At 39.3% G+C, this 18888-nt stretch overlaps 1 protein-coding gene across 1 annotated transcript in view; it reads left to right on the top strand.

Moving 5' to 3' along the window:
* The window catches only part of LOC122789959 (ras-related GTP-binding protein A), a 244817-nt gene that overhangs the window by 69632 nt on the left and 156297 nt on the right, over nt 1–18888 (top strand). The window contains exon 3 of the mRNA XM_044057458.1: nt 7327–7393. Within this exon, the coding sequence (XP_043913393.1) occupies nt 7327–7393 (67 nt within the window). The remainder of the gene's footprint in view (nt 1–7326; nt 7394–18888) is intronic.

Below are 18888 nucleotides of genomic sequence, written 5' to 3'. Positions count from 1 at the left end.
TGGTTTTGGTGGATTTGGATTTTTTGAGGTGGAGCATGTCAATTAATTCCGGGTTGGACATGGCCTTGTATGTCAGGCACATGTCACCTCTGAGCAGACGGTATGCGACTGAATAGAGCTGGAGCTTCTTCAATCTGGCAGCATATGACAGATTTTGGTGTCCCTTTATCCTTTTGGTGAGGAACTTTTGGGGTCTCTCCAATTGCTGCAGATGTCGGGTGAGATACATCCCGAATGGGGCATTGTACTCGATCATTGGTCTGATAAGTGAAGAGTACAGGGGAACAATGACCTCACTAGATCTGGATGTGAATCCCTTCATGATAAGGTGGGCAATGTAGAAGGTCTTTCTAACCACTTTAGCAACGTGAGTGTCAAAAGAAAGGCCACTGTCAACCTGGGTCCCCAGGTCCCTGATAACCTCTTTTGTGCTTAGTGGATTGCCACCTATATGGTAGCTTGGGGTTACCTTGTTTTTCCCGAAGGGTATGACTATACATTTTTGGCGTTTAACTTCAGGCCATGGCTCTGGCACCAGCTATCTGTTTCCGTGAGTCCCTTCTGAAGGATATCCGTGTCCGATGCACTTTCCACTATGGCCCAGTTTGCAGTCATCTGCAAACTTTGTCAGCCAAAGTCCTCCCATGTTGGCCTGTACTTCTGAGAAGTAGATGCCAAACAATAGGGGCCAAGGACCGAGCCTTGTGGGACACCACTTGTGACCGGCCTGGAGTCTGACATAGCGCCAGCAACTCTAACCCTGTGGGTTCTGTCCTTAAGCCAGTTTGCAACCCATCTTGTGACATATGGGTTTACATTTAAGCTGGTAAGTTTTTCTACAATACCCGAGTGGGGTATTGTGTCGAAGCCTTTGCAAGGTCAAGGTAGGCTGTATGGACTGCCTTTCCTCATCAATGGCCCTGGTGACTGTTTCAAGAAGTCGACCAAGTTCAAAAGGCATGATCTTCCCTTGACAAAGCCAAACTGGGTTGGGTCCAATGTCTGCAAGTCCCCTATATCTTTGTTTATGAGCTCCATTATGATCCTCTCCATAGCTTTGCAGACTAGACTTGTTAAGCTTATGGGGCGTAATTACCAGGGTCCGTAGAGGCGCCTTTGTGGAGTGGGACCACAGTTGCCGTACGCCACTCCTTGGGCACGTATCCTGTGGTAAGGCTGAGATTAAACAGCTGCCTTATGTGCGGGTTTAATTCCTCATTTAGCTCGTGTAGCACACAGCCGGGGACACCATCCAGTCCCATTGATGCTGTGTTTTTAGCTTTAGAGAGAGAAGCTTTCACCTGCGCATTTGAGATGTCCGGGAGGCTACACTCTGCTGGGATAGTTATCTCTCCTTTAGGGGGGGGGAGGGGGGTGAAGTTTGCACTGAACCTGTCTGCCAGTATGTTGGCAATGTCTGTGGGTTCAGTGATTTTTGTATCATTTTGGACTAATTCTGAGCATATCTGGGAGTTTCCACCCAGGTTCCTAACATAGCTGAAAAAGGCCTTATGATTGTCCTTTGAATCCATGGCAATTTTTCTCTCAAAATTGGCCTTAGTTGATTTTATGAGTGCTCGTATTTTTTTACTAATAATGATCAGGGGTGACTTCCCTTTTATGGATTTTGTTCTATCATGTAATAGCTTTCTCCTCTTATTTTAAAGTTTGTTAATGGCTGGGGTCCACCAGACTGGACGTTTGCCCTTTGTGGAAAGAGTCTTGGTTTTATTTGGGATTGCCTGATCCATGCAGTCCTGGAGGTGTTCATAGAAGGCATTTGTAAGGGCTTCCGCAGCTTGGGTTGTGGTTTCCACTGGCTCAGGGGCCTTGAAGGATACCACACCAGTCTTGAGTAGTGTGAAGTTTGCTTTAGATAAGTTCTTCACTATGGTCTTTTTTGTTTGGGGTGGGGGCGGGATGTGGATTTCCAGTGAGATTAGTTTATGATCAGATCTCACCAATGAGGGATATACTTCCGGTGTGGAGCATTTTGTCCCCATGTTTGTGACAATGAGATCTAGTATATTTTCTCCTCTCGTGGGAACAGTGACTAGCTGTTCCATGGCATTTGAATTTATGAACTCCAGGAACCGTTGGGCTAGAAAGTTAGGGCTTGAGTAATGTTCCCAGTCTATATTCGGGTAGTTGAAGTCACCCAATATGATGGTGTTTGGAGATACATTTATACCCTCCAGTGTCTTCAGGAAGGCTGTGTGGGGTTCCTGAGTTTGAGAGGGTGGCCTGTAGCATGCTACAATTTGTAGAGCAGTTTTGTCTATGGTTAGTTGCACCTGGATGGTTTCCGAAGCTTCGTGCGTTGCCACCAACCTGGAGGTGTGAGTATCCTTTATGAATATGGATACACCCCCCCCCTTTTGTGGTGTGGTCCGGGTTTTGGGGCCGGAACGCATGATATGAGGTAAAACCTAATAGTGCCGGGATGCTCTCAGGAGCCTTGAACCAGGTTTCAGTTACAGCACAGACATCGATGTTCTCCATACTGAGAAAGGGCCTCGAGTGCGTGCATTTTGAGATTTAGACTTCTGGCATTGAGCAGCATTACCCTCAGTTTCTTCCCATTTTTGTTTTCTAGGGTGGTAGGTTTAGAATTTGAGCCTTGCCTAAAAAGGCACTATGGGGTGGCAAGAGCCTTAGCCAATATCTGGAATCCCAGGGGTGACAGGTGCAAGCCGTCCCTTGCGAAGCAGCGTGGCTTGTCAAGTATGTCATCCCAGGCAGACAGACACTGGATCCCCTTTGAATGACACCAGACATTAAGCCAATTGTTAAAGCTGATAATCTTGTCTCTATATTGTGGCATCATTCTTGGTGAAGGAAGGATACTGCTCAGGGTTAGGGTCATACCTGCCTGGGCTACATAATCAGAGAGCTCCTCTATGTCTCTCTTCATGTAGTCCAGGGAGGTACGTCTCAGGTCGTTCACACCAGCATGGACAATGACTGTGTCATATTTGTACTTGCCGTGGAGTGACCCGAGTGCTTGTGTTATGTGGCGGATTCTAGCGCCCGATAGGCAGCTTACTGTGACCCACTCCTTGTTCAGCCTGGTGAGTGGGACGTCAGTGTGTCTGACTATGGAGTCACCTATGACGAGTATGTTTGGTGTTGTATTTGGCCTTAAGGGCTGTGACTGCTTTGCACACTGCTTTTGTGGTTTATGTGTTGCTTGTGGGGTGTCTTGAGGTAGCAGTTGTTTGGGTGTCTGCTTTGGAGGCCTCTGCTGTTTAGGTAAATTTTTACTCAGAGCCTCCGAGTATGTCTTTGTGTGTTTATGTGTTTGATTCAGTGGAGTGGTAGCATTATGTGAGGCTGGTTTTGTGGTGTGTGTAGTTGCCTTCTCCTCCTGTCTGGTCTTGCCAGTCCTGAGTTGAGAGAGCTCAGCCTCCAGTTTGGCTAAATAGCTGCATCTCTTGCAAGTATTTGTGTTATGTGGGAGGAGGAGAGGGTTGTCTGTGTACATGAGGCAGTTATAACATTGCCTCAAGATTCCCAGATTCTCCAGCTGGACCGGAGAGGAGATTGACAACTGACCTTTGGACATGCTAGAATAATATTGGGAAATCCTTAATTGAAAACAAGGGCCAGTGGGGAGTGAGGGTGTAGTGCTCTTAATTTTTAGTGCTGACTTATATAATTGCTTTAGTGAGCAAGTGCCAGGTAACTTGAGTGCAATGTGTTACAAGTAACTAAATGCAAAAACGACAAACAGTAACTTTCTTTCAAGTGAAACAAGGAAATAAGTACAGTAAGCAATGCAGATATCACTAGTGATCCACAGAAGCTGAGAAGTTGCGTATTAGGTGGAATTAGCTTCCAGGGAAATAACAAGCAAACAAACAACAAGCATATAAACAAAGCTAGATTCAGCAGGCCTGGATCTAGTCTATGCTAGAGCAAACAAGGTGTACCAATTTCAGTAAGATACAGTTCAAATATTCAGGCACTATAAACCTTTAACCAGAAATTCCCAGCTCAGAAGGGCAGAGTCCAGCCTCTTCTCCCACAAGAGTGCAGACCACGAACCTTCTTAATGTAAAATAACTGGCCTGAAGTCCAAGTGCCTAAACCAGAACTAATACACTTGGACACTGGGCTCTCAATCAGCAGTTCCCAACTTAGAAGGATGAAAGCTACCTGTCCTGCCACCACAGTGCTTGCCACAAACCTTCCTAATGTAAAACAACTGGTCTGAAGCCCAAGTGCTTAATCCAAAAGACTTGAATGATAGCTACACTTTAATCAAGTTACAACCAAGCAGTAATAAATACCATTGAATACTTTAGAGAATGTCTGGATTAGTGCTCAAGTTACACAAACAAAGCTAGATCCAGCAGGCCCGAATCCAGTCTATGCCACAGCAAACAAGGCACACCAACTTCAGTAAGAAACAGTTCAGATATGCATGCACTATAAGCCTTTAACCAGAAATTCCCAGCTCAGAAGGGCAGAGTCCAGCCTCTCCTCCCACAAGAGTGCAGACCACGAACCCTCTTAATGTAAAATAACTGGCTTGAAAGCCCAAGTGCTTAAACCAGAATTAATACACTTTTAGAATAACAGACACTGAGCCCTCAATCAGCAGTTCTCAACCTAGAAGGATGTAAGCTACCTCTTCTGCCACAACAGTGCAGACCACAAACCCTCTCAGTGCAAAACAACTAACTGGTCCGAAGCCCAAGTGTTTAAACCAAAAGGCTTAGAATGAGTTACACCAAGCAGTAATAAATACAATAGAGTATTTTTAAGATGATGCAAAAGTAAAATGAAGTAGGTAGAAACACAAGTACAGTAAAAGCAGAATTTTTTTTTTTTTTCTGAACAAGTGCTGAGATCAAAGAAACAGATTTGAGTGCTGAAACTAGAAAACTGGCTAGTTATAAGAAAAAAAAAACAAGCTAGAAGGCTTCCCTCAAACACAGAAGGGCTTGGGGGCTCAGAAGCCTACAAATAGTCTATACCACTTAACAAGAAAGGCAGGAAATAAGCTTAATTTTTTTTTTTTTCCCCAGATGCTCTCTTTGTACACAGTAGGAGTGCCTGAAATCAGAATATGATCTCACTGCACTCAGTTGAGTGAGCAAATGAGATGGGCCCAAAGGCAGGCTGAGGGGCGGGCAGTTTCAATGCCACTAAGATTAACACCAAAACAAAAACAGGGCGGGTGGGTGGGAATAACTGAAGAGTTAAATATTCCTTCAACACTCCTTCATACACAGTTTAAATCAAATTAAATACTGTATTTTTTTTTTTAAAAAAGTGCAGATAAAGGTACTTAAATTCTCTTATACGTCCAGTTGAATATAACCAAGTTCTTAGCTGGCCAAAGCTGAGGTTTTAAAGCAGGAATTATTTCACATGCACCAGTTAAATATGCAAGGACAGGAAATCAAAGAATGTGGCTACCCCCACACCTGTAATTACTAGCAAATAACAAAATTCAGCCAACACTAGCTTCAGTTCAAGTTACTGAAGAGCAGAATAACTTCATTTAAATATTCCTTCAACCCTCCTTCATACACAGTTTAAATCAAATTAAATACTGTATTTTTTAAAAAAAAAGTGCAGATAAAGGTACTTAAATTCTCTTATACGTCCAGTTGAATATAACCAAGTTCTTAGCTGGCCAAAGCTGAGGTTTTAAAGCTTTTTGGTCTATAATATGCTAATGTAACATATTTGTCTCTGGAGCTTTTCTCCCTGGGCCTGTGCTGAAAATGGGCACCTACCCAGTCAGAATTTCCTAGTAAACGAATGTCAAATCAAATAAAATTAAATAACAGAAAAAGCAAAAAGAAATAGCAGTAGGATTAAAGGTAAGCCGCTACAAATAAAAATGAATGCATATGAAAGCAAACAAAATAGCGGTCGACCAATACACGGCTAGAGTACAGTCTCACAGCATTTATTAAAACTAGGTAAGTGCTTTCTCGACCACACAGGTTGCTTGATCAGACAATTACAAAAACACAAAGAACAGCAGCACCTTGTTTTATACATTACTGGCTAATGCAATCAATTAAAATCAATGCAACCAGTAAGAAATTCAAAAAAAGGTTCAAACTCACTCGCTCATAATCATTCTCAAAGGCTCCATACAGCATGTAAAGTGAAATCTAGAATAACGCATCACTATGTTGGACCAAGCCTTAAAGGTACAGATGCAGTAATACTTAAAATCATGCAAAGTATAATACAAGGTGCTGTTCTTCTTTGTGTTTTTGTAATGGTCTGATGAAGTGACCAGTGTAGTTGAGAAAGCACTTGCCTAGTTTTAATAAAAGCTGTGACTGTACTCTAGCCATGTGTTGGTCGTCTGCTATTTTGTTTGCTTTCATAAAATTCAATAACTGTTGCACAGTTAGACATGATGCAAGGACATGCTGTGCTGCTTCAGACTTCCTACGAATGTCTCTCAGAGCACAGTGCTGGTTCTACAGTTGACATGCTGTGCTGCTTCAGACTTCCTACGAATGTCTCTCACAGCACAGTGCTGGTTCTACAGTCCTGTTAAGTTTTGCAGCATAAACAGACTGAGAACATAGAGATATTGTCTAATAACATATGCATTGATATGGGAGGGTGCTGGAAAGATGGTAGGTGTCTGCTTTAATTAACCTGCACTAGGAGAATTGCATACATCTTCCTGTCTAAGTCTTCCCTCTATGTGGAAATTCCTGATTATTTTTCTTCCTGACCACACTGTGGCTAGTGTCTCTGGCACCTTCTAATTATCTGTACAGTTGGGCATCTAGAGACAGGAAACATTCAAGACTGTGTTTCTTGGTGCTTTGATGAACTTTGTAAAGTTTTTGCGCAATGCTCCCACATCATCTTCCAAGTCTGAAATTGTTCTCCGATATCATACTTTTTCAACAGTATACTGTAAATGATCTGCCACATGTATAACACTGGATTCTCAAAATGAAACACTGACAGCCGTATGTTGTAATGTCTAATACTTTATAGATGGCCTTATTATGGTATTTTGATGCCTGCACACTTTTGTATGTTCTAGAATTATCTGTTACAGTTCACTTCAGTTCATTACAAATCATTGTTAATATGTAAGTTTTCCAGTTTAGCAGAATAGTTTATTCTCACTTTGTACCATGCACATTTCTTAGTAATGGTGGAAAATGAGTGCAGCTGTCATACTTGCACCTGAAATGTATGTAGATTTGACTGTGCCTCTCTTTATTTTATAATGTGATGCTATTTTCAGTATTTAGGATTTTGCTAGAAAACCTTTTTCTATTGTAAAATGAATAGATGCTTTAATATTTATTTGTTGTCTTTTTTTAGTTGATGTGGAGCACTCCCATGTTCGATTTTTGGGGAACCTAGTTTTGAATCTTTGGGATTGTGGTGGGTATGTAACTTTATTTTTAACTGTTTCTTCATTGTTTAGTGTGGACTTCCTTCATGACATAACAAATATTTTTCCAAAGTTGCTCCTTTTTACTTGGTAAATAGAATTGTGTGTGAACATTTTATTGGAAAATGTGAAAATGTATTTGGCAGTTTTAAAAAGGATGATTGCATAGGAGTGTGTAAATAATCAGTAAACTGGAGGGCATAATGATTGCTTTTCAGCTATTCCTGTAGTAACTGTCTTGTTATATTGATTTAATGGCAGAATGGTTTACTACCCCGCCAAAAAAAATACGTAAGCACATTTCAGGAATTAACCGAGGCATGAACTGTGGGATATCCTTTGATCTTTTTTCAGAATGTCCATGCAGTACATTCAGTGCAACTGTTGTTAGCATTTGTCTGTAACTGGATGTCAGCTATCCAGTACCCCCTCCCCCAAACACAACTGCATATGTAATAGCACCTCCATGTTCTCAGTTCTTTTATGCTGCAAAACAGAATATTGGGTACATTGTTGTGTCCAGTAGTCCAAACTATTAGATCAGTAATTCAAAGTGCCACATAGTGTTCAGCATTGACTAATGTATTGTTTTTTCAATGGACTTCACTCTGTAAGCCCACTAAAAACAAAGCAGGTCACCTAAACAGTGCTCTGTGGTCACCCTTGTAAAAGTGCAGAGTCCCCCTGCAGGCAAATTGAGTTTGAAGGAATCAAACCTTTTACTCTGGGTTTCAGGAGCAACTCATTAATAGTTCAGTGTATTTAGCTATTTCTAGGTGGGTGTTCCTTTAAGAAAAGCTGGAAGCTGCAGAAAGTGTGCCTTCTTTCAGCCTACCTTTCTCATGCCAGTGTGATAATTCTTTGTGTGGGATTTTTAAGATGCTAGAATGTTCCTTATATGAGGCATGTATCCTTGGTAACAATGTATGAGAAGCTCCACAAAAAAGCTTCATTGGGTAAAAGAGAGCAGCCCACATCACAAAGTTTTCTTTTGAAAAATTCCATACTAGACACCAACTCCTATTAGTAAAGCCGCATATCCCATGTCCTGAGGAACTGTGGTGTGGTCATTAGAGCTCACATTTACCAGATGGAGAGACTCCACCTCAGTCACTGTATCCTGAGGTGCTTTACCTCTAATCCACATAGATCTTTTTGCTCCAAAGTACAGTTGCCATCTCCATCAACATTGCTGTTACTGTAGTATTATTAGATCATCCAAAGCATAGTTGTCAGACTTCATATCTCTGGACCCAATGCTTGTGAAACTAGACCATTGCCAGTTTACTTGCACAGGCCACTGGCATCAAAAATTGAAGATATCAAAGCTGAGCAATTGATCAGTAAATGTCTGTCCAGATGGCAACTGTTGGAGACCAGAGGTTTTTTTTTTTTTTGCATTACAGTTGTTAGCTGTTTCTTTGTAGCCTTTTGCTGTTCTCAAGCATGAGTTGAGTCTGCATACTCCATGTATCAAGGCTGTTGAAAACTGTTCAGGACTGATGCCAAGGCTGGCATCTCCATAGCCACGGCCCACACAAATTGGCCCTGATGTTCCTTCTCTTTCAATATGTAAGAGATGGAGAAAAACACTTTGTATGCCATGTGTACCACAAAGATGTGAGAGTGGCTGAAGGTTTTGATGATGCGCCAAATTCGTTTAACTAGACTTAGCTTCTCACAACCTAAATGATTGCTTGTTTTGGAAGAGATTAGTTCAGATGCTGCAGTCTGAAACATAGTTTTGCACTTATCTTGTATTTAATTGTTCTTAGTTTTTGGCCCAGTAGTTCTACTTGGTACCCTTAATATCTTGACAGTTTACACACATTTTTCTTTTTTTCTGTGTCTTTCAAGCCCCATTTCTTCAAGACTGTTGGTAAGAAATGTTGCTATATATCTGTGCTTATTAAAATTCAACATTTCTTGTCAAGAGACGGACCTGTATTCTTGCTTCAGTGTCTGTGATGCATAAGTAGAGTTCTCTTTGATTACTGTTTTCAAATTAATGTCGACAGACTTGCTTGTTCTTTTGACCATATTTACTTTGTTTTGCACATCTTTAAAGAATGGTTCTTTCTATCACGTTTTACAAAATTGATTAAAAGCAAAACAGTGCTACATGTCATATTTATATGCACAAATGGCTTGTGAGGCTTGAATTTCAAGTGTGCACCATAATTTCTTCAGACCAAATGAGGTTGTTTCTTGTCTCGGTTACACTTACAACACATTTTTCCTCTGTTTGGCATATTTGTTTTATCTGACTTGCATTTTGTCATGCATAACCCCTTTCCTCAGGTAGTTGAAACAGTTCCATTGCAGGTAAAATAATTGTGTACTAGCATTTTCACTTGCTCTGCAGAGACTTTGGTAAAAGTCAGGTTTATTTCTCTTAGTAGCCTGACATTTGTTTGGGCTTTTTGTTATGCCACAGACTATATTGTATTTTTATAATGTAAAAGCACGTTTGCTAATAAAACAAAGTAGTGGAAAGCTTTTAGTAGACTTGATGCTTTCATTCACTTCAGCTGTCTTCATCACAACTGCAATAAAAAAAAATCCTAATTAAATATTTAAGGAAATGATGTTACATTTCAAAGCTACTCCACATGACCAGGAAAAGGAGATTACAAAAGTGACAAAACTCATTAAAAATAAGTTTGTGTTTTAACTTTTGTTTACAGCACATTTAAAATTAACACAGTCATTTAGATCTGGGAGTAAGTGATGCAGTTAACTTGATATAAATATTCCTTGTCTAATGGTTTGTTTGTTTTGATTGTTTGAAAGTGGTCATAAGCATATGAGATGCTGAGAATTTGTTGGCCATTAGATTATTTTAGTGTTTGAATCCAAGAACAGGCTATGCTTTTAGAATTCCTAAGTGTATTACATTCTCCACTGAGATCAGTTTGGGTAGCCAGATGTTGAAAAATGGAGCATGTGGTCATATTTGCAGAATACACGTTATAACCAGTGATAACACAACAAAGTTCCTTTATTCTTGATTTAGCTGATTTCAGTTTTTTTTTTTTTTTAATTAATGACTGTAATAGTACGGAGAATGAAGTACTTGTGAATTTAAAGTTCCCAGGTTGACTTGCTGTCAGTGACTCTTAGTTTATGGAAACAGCCATAGGTTTGTTCATAGGTGAATACTAGGCTAACTACCCTGAAGGGCCATTGCCTAACCAGTAACCTGAGGAGAGAATCAGACCTTGTACTCTGTTTATAACGTGAATACCTTAACCATTATACCAAACACATTGCAGATTTTCTGATGTGAAAGTGATGGTGAGCTGTTTCTTTGGGATTTATTACTGGTTGGACCTTAGTCTATACCGTTATAGCCTTTTACTGGTATTTTTCTGAAAGGCAAGAGGTAAAGCTACATAACGTTTTCTCGGAACCTCACAGTGCTTGTATGATATGTTCTATTTTTTTTCAAGTTATTGCTATTTATGTGTCTTCTGATTGGTTCGTTTTCCATGTTCCATTTGGTAGTGCTTTCCTGCCCCTTTCTTGGAGTTTTCTGTGCTCCCTTCCCTTTTCCTTATGACTTTCCATGAGTCTCATTTCCACCCTGTATTTATCTAACTAAATATTGCAAGCACACATTTTTTGTTTCCACATGTCACTAGCTCTGAGTTTTCATTTTCTAGGTTTTAAGTCGCACTTTCCACTAATTGTTACATTTTCTCAAAGCCCTATTTGTCCTTTGCTAGTTTATCGTCTCTTCCTTCTTGTTTACCTTTTCTTTCTTCCATCTGTTGCTTGTTCATCAGAGTGCCTCCCCACCAACTTGAAACTGTGATTTGTTGTGTACTGATAATGTTTTACACTGCATCATGTTCTGTGGAATAACAGGTCAGGTTTGATAATGCACCATCTGGCTTTTCACTGCTTTGTTTGACTCGCATTTTGTCTTGCATAATCCCTTTCCTATCCATAAAGTTAATGACAAAAACAGTGAAATGTATGGAATTCATTAGTGGTGTACACTCTGGAAGATCAGAAAAAGTAAAAGCCTGTATGACAGCGGGAGGTTGGCATAATGGTCACGATGTTTACCTTACAAACAGAAGGTGCAAGGTTTGATTCTCACATAAGGTAATTAGCCAAGCTTAAAATGGCTCATAAATACAGTTGGCCTAATATTAACCTATGAACCATTAGATTGCCAGACATTTTGCTTCTACATGTAGAATTATTTCTTTGCCTCTTGCATTTTCTGCACTCTTGTTAGTAATGGTCTCCAAGGCGTAAATCACCAGTTTATTCTTGGCTGTTGTGCAAAAATGATGTGCGGATTTGCTCTGTTTAGGGTTCCCACAACGCTGTCATACAGGCTTCTACTTTTTGTGATCTTCCAGAGTCTGTACCACTATGAATTCCAAATATTTCACTGTTTTTTGTCACTTAAAATTAAGTTAGTGTTTCATGCTGACTTTTGGGGTTAGAAGCCAAGCCTTGATACTTACTAAAAGTCTGAAACTTGTAAGTAATCTTCTGTAGGGCAACGCATCCCATTTAATTAACAAGCATTCATCTCAAAGCCTTCAAAGTATATTTTCCCTTTGTTTCTTTCACATATTTATGCTTGCTACCGACTATTCCATTGCCATTGCAAATGATGAAGGGGATGGTGGTATCCCTGCACGTTCCTCAACTTTTCTTGAACAGACTAGTAAGGGAGACATTAATCTCTACTTTGCTCTGTGGCTTAACATAGTTCACCATTACCCATTATTGAATTTTGTGTTTGAATTAAAGTCTTCATTACATTCTTCAGGTAGTCCTAAACTGTTGTCAGATGTTTGTCTATTAGCCTCATCTTAGCTGGTTAAGCGATATGGCAAAGTGACTGTTGTTCTCCAGTGCGAGTGATAGCCTCATAAAAGCAGGCATTTTCAATGATCAAAGTGTAAACCACTCTGTTAGATAGACCTGATCAAACCTCAGCAAAATTGTTTTCTTAAATATAGTTCTGTAGTGGTAGCTCATGGTATTGTCATTTTTTGTTTGTTAAAATTAAAACCCGTTTTTTAAATAAGACTGAGGTTCTACAGGCTGCCGAGCTGACAAACCATCACAGGTCTTTCAGGAATATTCAAACAAGGGGCTAACCTCTAAGGTTTGGGATTGATGCCAACTTTTTCCATCATCCAAATTTTTCTCCAGATGGCTCCCTGGGACCTGCTTACCTTTGCCTGTAAATGGTTTGAAGTAACTGACCTGTTAACTGTAATGTATTAGAACATAACAACTCAGCCATCTACCTATGTAACTGAATAAACTACTTGAAACGTCAACAAAGCATCTTTATTACTGCCACAGGGAGGGCATCAGAGGGAGAATCTCCTAGATCTGCTAGCAAAAATGATTTTATGTGGACTAATCTCTTACTTCACACCTCCCCAACTTCAAATCCTTCCTACACTCCTACCTGCCCTGTAAATGGACTTGCCCCTGCTCCTTCCCTACTTGAACCCTTTAGCCCCCCCCCTTGACACTCCCTTTTCAACTCCTGAAATCTGCATAATACCACCATCTGACCTTTCTCCTATCTTACCAACTTTACAGACATTGCTAAACTTTATCTCTACCGTCATGTTATTACCTGCAGGACTGCATTTTTACCCTCATCTCATTCTCTGCTATTTTACTTCCATGTGAAAACCATCTAGAAATGGCTTACCTTAAGAACTGCATCCTACCCTCATCCCACTACCTGCTATTTAAACTTCCATGTAAACACTTACTGTTGTCTTGACATTACTGACCTGTGGAATTCCCTGTGTGCTTGTAGTATTTCCTTACATGTTATTTGCTTACCAACACTACTGCCAACTGATACCATTGCATTCTCTTCTTATGGGACAACATCCTATGCCTGAATGTCATCTCTAATACTTCTTTCTGAACACCCATCATTTCAGGAACACACACACTGCCTGCATCTGTACATTCTTACCAAGTTTTGCTTCTCTTACAGAATGTATATTTGTGCACTGAATATTTATCTACAATTGCTACAGATGCTCTGTATACTCATGCTAGTGTTTTTCTTCCTAGTTTAATTGTAGCATCACCATTTCTTACATGCTCTGCTTAATATGCTTGTTTTAATTACTGCTATTAAATATTTTTTACTTGTATTGTAATTTTCATAGTTACTGGAGCTTTTCTCCCTGGACCTCCACTGAAAATGTGTTCTTGTTGGCCCAGTGGACTTCCCCGGTTATCAAACTGAAATAAATAAATAACTAAATAAATACATTTCTTGTTAGTCCTGTCAGCCTCTGGGTCACAAGTTGGATACCAGACCTGACTCAAGCTTTCTGCATTACCTCTGTTTTATGTTTGTTCATTAGTGGATCAGTCTGCCCCCCCCATTATCTAAATACATTCTGTGGTCATCTCTATGATCCATAAATGACTTGTCTTTTAAAAAGAAATGCATCAAAACTGCAGGCTGGAAAAACGCAAAGGGAAAACTTTATAGGCTTGAAAGCAATCGCTGTATTAAAGGTGCGTTTTCAAGTTGTGCAGAAATTTTAAATATGATTGGATTACCAGGCTGAATGTAGTAGTGAAATGTGGTTTAATTGACTGCTATAACCTTAAATCTGTATTGAATTAGAGAAGCCTATGGCATTAATTACCAAAAGGATTATAAGAATATGATGTTGGTGAGGTTTGTGTACATCATTATCTAGTGTTTTATTGGTTTTATACACTTTAAAAGTGTCTTTTTAGGTGTGAAAGCACTTGTGTTAATCAGTTTTCCGTCTGTGTATTTCCCACAGATTGGATTTTATTATTCACTTGCATACTGCAGTATAATTCACTTTCAGCTGCTGATTTTTGATGTAGCCTTTTACAAACAAGATAGTCTAATCAATTCCTACAATATAGTTTCCAAACCCTTTTCGGATCTTGCTACTGTAACCCCAACATCTGTCTTCACACCTGCGGTGGATAGCGTGATGGGCCTGTAATAACGTTTTACATCCCTACCTGGTACTGTTGGGAAGCCATATTACCAGTACTTCATACAGTGAATCACACTATTGCCCGCCTGACCCTTTTTGTGGGTATTTTTTTTTTTTGTTTACACCTCATTCCCAGATTCCTATGACCCTTTATGAAATTGTGCAAGTAGCAGTTTTCAATTATTCATATTTCCCGCACCCACATACCCACACACATACACGCCTGTGCATTTCTTCTTCTTTGTTCTGTGCCTCATTGTGTTTCCTTTTCAATCTGGTTCAGTCTCCTTCCTGGCCTACATCAACCACAAATTGTTGTATTCATCCTTGAACTAATTTTTAACCTATTTTTAGTTCTCTCTTTTCCCCTTATTGTCCTTTTCTTAACCGCATGCACCATTTCCTCGAACTCCTCCCATCCTCCCAGCAAACTGTTTATTCACATAGACACTTCCCTCCTTCTTTTCAGTTGTCATGACATCCAGCCCTGTTTCCTGCTTGTTTTCCAAGGTCACTTCAAACACAGTATTCATTAATCGTCATCGTCCTTTGCACGTTTTTCTAGCTTCCATCATCGTCTTTCTTTCTTTTTCAGTTCCAGTAATCATTTTTGTGTGTACCTGTCTCGTCTTCACGTTTGGCTCTCCCTCCTCTAAGAAATGGTCACAGTAGCTATTTTGTCAATTTAGGTCCCTAAAGAATGTATACTGTTCCTTATTTTTGGTTTCTTTGCCCTCCACATATGCCGTAACTATCCTTTTATTCATCTTTTGTACTATGCCTTCTTGTGTTTCCATTCTTTTAATCCAGTAATGGGACGTTAACGTGATCTCCTGTCAACTTAACTTTGGGGCAGTACTGTAAGGTCCCATCTGATTGACTGTCTTGGGACTTGTGGTCGTCATCTAGCTTGACTGTATATGTAGTTGTCCAACTGTTTATTTTTTTAATTGCTAGAGTACTGCTTTTAATAAGCTTATTTAACAAATACATGTTGAAAACCATTAAAGAACCAGTTAGGCCGTGATTAAAAAAGCACCGAATATAGTAAAAAGTATTACTTTGTGTAGGAGTAGATGGCAAACTGGTTCCTTGTGGAAGTGTGAGTTCCCATAACTGTAAAAGTTTGGAATTTCAAGTAAGTGCCTTTACAGTATATCCACAGAAAAGTCAGGAATCCACACAAAGTAGAATTTAGTGCTTTTTGTCTCTATTAGAAACTTCATCAGAATAATCAGTACAAGCAACCCTACCCTTAAGTACATCTCCCAAAGCATTAATAATGACATAATTTCCTATGGAAAATGAATGCAGAATAAAATCCATGTTAAAATGGTACCATTCCTTTCAACAATTCTTCTTCATTTAAAACATGGTAACAATGTTTTATACCTGAATGTGTGTGTGTATACAAATACACTTTTATATATTCAACCATGTATTTACGTACAAAACTCTGCTTTTAACCTTAAAATGTAACTGATGGATAGAGCACTATTCAAACCAGGATACTCAGAGGCATTGGCTCTCATTTGCCATCTCAGTTCCTTCAGTTACAAGAAATCATTTAGGGACCCCCCCTCTCCCGCATTATGACTTGATCTGTAATAGTAAATCTGAAGAAATGTCCATGTGTAGCAATGTGTGCAGCTAAAGCATTTGTCATGTCTCTTTTGATATCGTAGTTATGTTGGTATGTACGTATGTTGGTATGTACGTGTCCTAAGTGCGTTGATAGTTCTTCATATGTAATAACAAGAACACAGGGAGCACACTGCTGAATGTACCACACCTTTACTACTGCATGTGTACTTTTTTCTGAGGAGGTATTTCCCATAATTGGGTATCCGTACTTCTCTACCTTCCTGAATATTCCTACAATGTAGGCACAACCCACATTTCATCATCCCCCCATTATTTCTCACACTGTTGTGGCTTTCAGTGATTATCTTAAGACTAGTGTCTTTCTTATATATTATTTTAGGCATTGTTCCCACTAATTCCAAGTAGTCTTGGTTAGCCCCAAATATATTCCAGTTATGTGTTAGTATATTTTTGAGATAATAAAACTGGTTGTTGAATTTGAAAATAGCTGATTTTCCAAAACTGTTGCCGTTTTCCTGTTCTCTCTCTCTCTCTACCAACCCATGATCCTTGCCTGGTAAAGGGGTGATATGTCCATTTGCTCTCTTCACCCTAACTTCTGTCAAAAATGTTATTGGGTATTGTTTTTTAACAAGCATACATTTTAATACATCCAACTTTCATAAAAATTCATTTTCTTCTGACACCATTCTAGCTATCCGTACCCCCTGTCCTTTAACAAAGGATTTCTTCTGCTGTATGGGGTGGCAGCTTTTAACATGCAGAAGAGTGCTGGAATATGTTGACTTTCTAAATATGTTGGACATAAATTGCTTTTTGTTTACATTTTTCTGAATGGTAATATCAAGGTAGTTCACACTTTCTTTACTTATATCTTTAGTGAATTCCAAAAATTCAGTACTATTATTAATGAACTCAAAAAACCTATTTAGTTCATGTTCACTGTTTTTCCACAAAACAATATCATCATCCAAAAACCTACCATAGAAAGTCCAACTTTCATTAAAGGAACAAATTTCTCTCTCCCAAAAGGCAAGTACAATGTTGGCAAAAATGGGGGCACACACTGCCCCCATTGCTACCCCTTTGCATTGTTTAAACAGTTGTTCTTCAAATGTTATAATATTAGTGTCTAATACTAGTTCCATTAAAGTTTTTATTGTTAGAATGCATTCATGTTTAAGACTGGTGTATTGACACAAGTAAGAATAGAACCAGTCTAGGCATATGTCATGTGGTATTATAGAAAATAGGTCCTTTATATCTATAGTGACAAAGATGAAGTCATCTTGTTATTTATCATTAGTAATTTCTTTTAAACAGTCCCATGAATCTTTTAGAATCCATGGGCAATTGTTTAAGACACTTTTAAGTTGATTGTCTTAAGAATTTTGCTATAGGAAAAGTTTTTGATGCCTTAGCATCTACTATGGGTCTAAGAGGGTGGTCCCGAAGATTTTTATGTATCTCCGGGACCCTAAAAATTGTTGGTATTTTTAGGGTGTAATGCCCATATATGCCATGTTCTTCTGCTATTTCATGGTTTAATACCATCTCCTCTAGTGTGACATCCACCTTCCTATAGGCTATGTATTTTTTCATTTATACAAATTTCACTGTATGTATCTGTATACAAGATGGTTAACATTTTACTGACATGCATATCCTGATTTAGTAACACTAGTCCCCCACCCTTGTCAGGTATGGATACCCTGATGTCAGTGTTGTTGCAAATATCTCTTAAGTACCTTAGTTTCAGCTTTTTGGTGGTGCTGCGGTAGTGTTGTCGCCTCACAGTTAGACGTCGCCCGTTCGATTCTCAGAGCGTCTTCTGTGTGGCGACATGCGTGAATGGGCATTCCTTCGTTGAAGGTTGTGCGTTAGGCCCGGCAAGCCAGCACGTCAAAATCTACTGCCAATCATTAGCGGACCGGAGTTCCGCTGTGGCGACCCCTAACTGGGAAAAGCCGAAAGAAACAAACAAACATTAGTTTCAGCTTTTGTGACGTTGCTATTTTCATCGTTTGTTGTTTTATTATAGAGCATTGTTCATATCCTTTTCACATATCTGTACTATCGGGTATAGGGAGCGGTTAAATACACTTGGTTTCCTACATGCAGTGTCCCTTCCTGGCGCAGGTGTTGTGCCTTTAAAGTAGAAAGTACAATTAAGCTTTCTTATATATAATTTCAGGAGTGTTAGGGTTTCATCTACAGTAGTGTCCTTGTTTGGTACAAAGGATGGTCCTTTTTCAAACATACCTGCCGCTTCTTCATTAATCTCCACATTGCTGTAATTATACACTTTAAAATCACTGTTTTTATTTTCAACAACGTTGCAAGTTCATTATACAGTGAAGGAATGTAACCTAACCCAAATGGGATTCTTAGCAACATTTACAGGAATTTGTTTCTGGTCAGTTATTTTTCTGCTCAGTTATGGCTGTGTGATGTCTAGTAATGTTTGTATTAATAAAACTGAGAAGTATAAAGTATTACTGCATTGTATCATACGATAAAGCTAGCATCTAAATCATGCTAAAGGTAAAATCACTTCAGTCATAATGTAAGTTTTATCGGTACTTACTAGCCTATTCATCTGTGAGGATCATAAGAAGCATATGTTCCCATGGTAATTTTTAGCCGTTAGGTTATCGATGGGCAGAACAACGTTATAATGGAATATTTACATGTTTCTCATTATCCATGAAGGACAGAAATGATAAAGTGAGTGTGAATTTGCAGTTACCTGTCCATTTGCCCAACTATAAGGGAAGTAGTTTGCTTTATGGAGAGTGGAAGACTGTTTCAAAGAAGCAGTATTTTCTGTGGTACAAATATATCCTGTTATTATGCTCTATTTTGTAGGAGAGATTGAGATCCCCT

This window comes from Protopterus annectens, chromosome 15.part0 (assembly GCF_019279795.1).
Source record: "Protopterus annectens isolate FY-2018-M chromosome 15.part0, PAN1.0, whole genome shotgun sequence".
Lineage (NCBI taxonomy): Eukaryota > Metazoa > Chordata > Ceratodontiformes > Protopteridae > Protopterus > Protopterus annectens.
This window is presented reverse-complemented; position numbering and strand designations above follow the sequence as displayed.